Here is a 2,893-nt window from a genome sequence, read left to right as displayed (position 1 = left end):
ACACACACACACACACACACACACACACACACACACACACACACACACACACACACACACACACAAAGTAAAGATATAAAGCAATGACAACCAAAATAGTTATCAAGACTGACGACAAAAAAAGTAATGCCAAACAAATCACAAGTTAATAACAACAACAACTCGACATCATCAACAACAACAACACCGAGTCTTCATCATCATCCCCCGAGGTCCGCCATTGTTGCATCGATTATCCGACCTAATTTAAATAAAAGGCTGATTGCATGACTAACAGGCCGCCACCGCCACCGCTGCCGCCGCCGCCGCTACCGCCACCGCTGTCTTTTAACTACGTCAATAAAGAGGAATCTCTATCTAATTAAAATCGGAGAGAGAAAGAGCGGGGGGGGGGGGATAGGATAGGAGCAAAGGAAAGGGTGGTTGTTGAGAGAGAAAGGGGGATAAAAAGAAAGACGGAAAGTGGGAGAGATTGAGGAAGGGGACAGTGAGGAGGATAAAAAAAAGAAGAAAGAAAAGATAGACGGATAGATAGATAGACAGAGAGAGAAAAAAAAGAGAGAATTGAACCGACAGACAGAGAAAGAAAGAGAAAGAAAGAGAAAGAGAAAGAGAAAGAGAACAACCAAGATAACCATCACCGAAGCAAGGCCCTTCAGGAGATCCAACGGCCACACGACGTAGATATAAAATCAAACCGTACTCACACAGGCGCTGACACAACCCTCACTCACGGCATACCTGGAACATGAAAAGAAAAGAAATCGGGATTAGAAAGAGCTGGCCGGAGAGACACAGGTAATCAACACGAACGCACTCTCATGAAACGTGCGCATGCGTGTTCCGTCTTTCAGCTGGAGGGAATGCGTCACGGGAAAGCTGAAGGCGCACCGGTGCGCTCTAGACTTCTTTATTCGTTTAGCTTCATCGGTGTCCGTTTGTTAGGCTCTCTCGGTGTCACTGTCTCTGTCTGTCTCTGTGTCTGTCTGTCTGTCTGTCTGTCTTTTTCTATCCTTCTTCTCCTTCTCCTTCTCCTTCTCCCTCTCCACTCCCTCTCTCACCATACATTCACATACACACATACAGACAGATATAGTCGATGCAATATGTCCCCTGCAAGATTCCAGCAGTCAACCCACGCAGCGCTCGCCCGCCATCTCAAGCACCCTCATTAGCGTGCCACGGAAAGCCTCTCCAACCCCCTACCCCCTTTTGGTAACCTCCACGGTTGTAACATCCCTCCTCATTCCACGATCAACCACTACCGCAAACGAGGGGGGGAGGGGGGGGGGTTAAAACACTCTTAGGTGCCACACGCCACACTTCATAACAATCCCTGCCGCCACCCACCAGCTTTTCTGAAAGCAGGACCTACCATGACCACCTCTGCCACCACCACCTCTGCCGCCGCCGCCTCTGCCACCGCATCTGCCGCCGCCTCTGCCACCGCCGCCCGAAGTGGATGGCGTCTCCCGAGCCTCGGCATAATGAACGTGGGTCTAGACACGACGCCACTCCGCGGGCGTGTGCGAGGCCTCAATGATCTTCGTGGCACCAGCGCGTCTGCCTCTCTCTCTCCCTCCCTACTTCCCTTCCTCTCTCCATCCATCTTTCTTCGCACCTCCAATGCCTCCTTCCTTTATTTTCTTCCTCGTTGATTCCCTTCCCTCTCTTCTTCCTTTGCCCCGCCTCTCTCTCTCCCTTTCTTTCCTTTCTCCTTCGTTGTTGCCTGTGCGCTGTTGGCAGTGACCACGTCGCCGGTAGTTGTATTAGACAAACAAACAAACAAACCGACAAACAGACAGACAGACAGACAAGACAGATCGCAACATGCAATGCAAGCTTACTTCGGGGCAAAACAGACAACAATCTCGGCAGTTTCATTATGCAAATGGCTCGACGACCAAGTTTCTGCCTCTCTTACTTTAAACCTCGAACCTACACGCCAGACACAGAGACACATGGGCGCAGAGGCTGAAGAGGAAACGAGAACTGAATGCTAGAGAATAGAAAGGATTAAAATATACGGACAGGATTGAGAAGGGAGAGAGAGAGAGGAGGAAAGAGAGGGAAGGAGGGAGAGACGGAGAGAGGGTGGGAAGGGGAAGGGGTAGTGAGGAAGGGGGAGAGATAAAGAGAGGGAGGGAGAGATAAAGAGAGAGAGGGAGGGAGGGAGGGAGGGAGGGAGGGAGGGAGGGAGGGAGGGAGGGAGAGAGGGAGGAAGGGAGGGAGAGAAAGAGAGAGAGAAAGATAGACAGAGAAAGTGAAAGAGAGAGAGATAAGAATGAACATACGAGCCTTAAGAGGAAAAACAAGCAGAACAGTGAGTAGGGAGACACAAGCAACCAAGGACCTTTGCCCAACATCATCCTCCAACCTCGAAAATCATCGAAACTCCTACCAACTCCATATTTTGCTCCTCCTCCTCTTCTTCTTCTTCTTCTTCTTCTTCTTCTTCTTCTTCTTCTTCTTCTTCTTCTTCTTCTTCTTCTTCTTCTTCTTCTTCTTCCTCCTCCTCCTCTTCGACCCCTATCACCTCCACCCTCAAAGCTCGCAACTACCCCCTCCCACTCCCCTACCCCCACCCCCTCCCAACACCGCGCCCGTGTCCGGCCCCATAGTGTCTGGGCGGGAGTGCCAACATTACCATCATCAAGCAAGCCCGCCCCCTCGCCCCCTTAACCCCCCCTACTCCCCCGCTCGCTCTCCTCAACCCCCCCCCCCCTTCTCCAACCCCAAACCCTGCGCATGATTCCCCGTCGATTCTCTTTTGTTTTTAACGACTTTTTTTCTTTTTTTTTAATGTGTCCTCTCTTGGAAAAGGGTTGGATGGAGGGGTGTGTATGAGGTGGGGGGTGGGGGGCTATTAATTCCCTCCCTCCAACCCTTGATC

General features: G+C 51.0%; 1 protein-coding gene across 1 annotated transcript in view; it reads right to left on the bottom strand.

Annotated features, from left to right (window-relative positions):
* Nucleotides 1–539: 539 nt before the first annotated feature.
* LOC122267045 (serine/threonine-protein kinase ULK2-like) overlaps nt 540–2,893 on the bottom strand; it is a 127,855-nt gene continuing 125,501 nt past the window's right edge. The window contains exon 3 of the mRNA XM_086544956.1: nt 540–741. Coding sequence (XP_086401082.1) covers nt 727–741 — 15 coding nt within the window. The 3' untranslated portion in view covers nt 540–726. The remainder of the gene's footprint in view (nt 742–2,893) is intronic.

Source organism: Penaeus japonicus, unplaced genomic scaffold, assembly GCF_977035675.1.
Source record: "Penaeus japonicus unplaced genomic scaffold, GWHDUDI00000001_assembly GWHDUDI00000016, whole genome shotgun sequence".
Taxonomy (NCBI): domain Eukaryota; kingdom Metazoa; phylum Arthropoda; class Malacostraca; order Decapoda; family Penaeidae; genus Penaeus; species Penaeus japonicus.
This window is presented reverse-complemented; position numbering and strand designations above follow the sequence as displayed.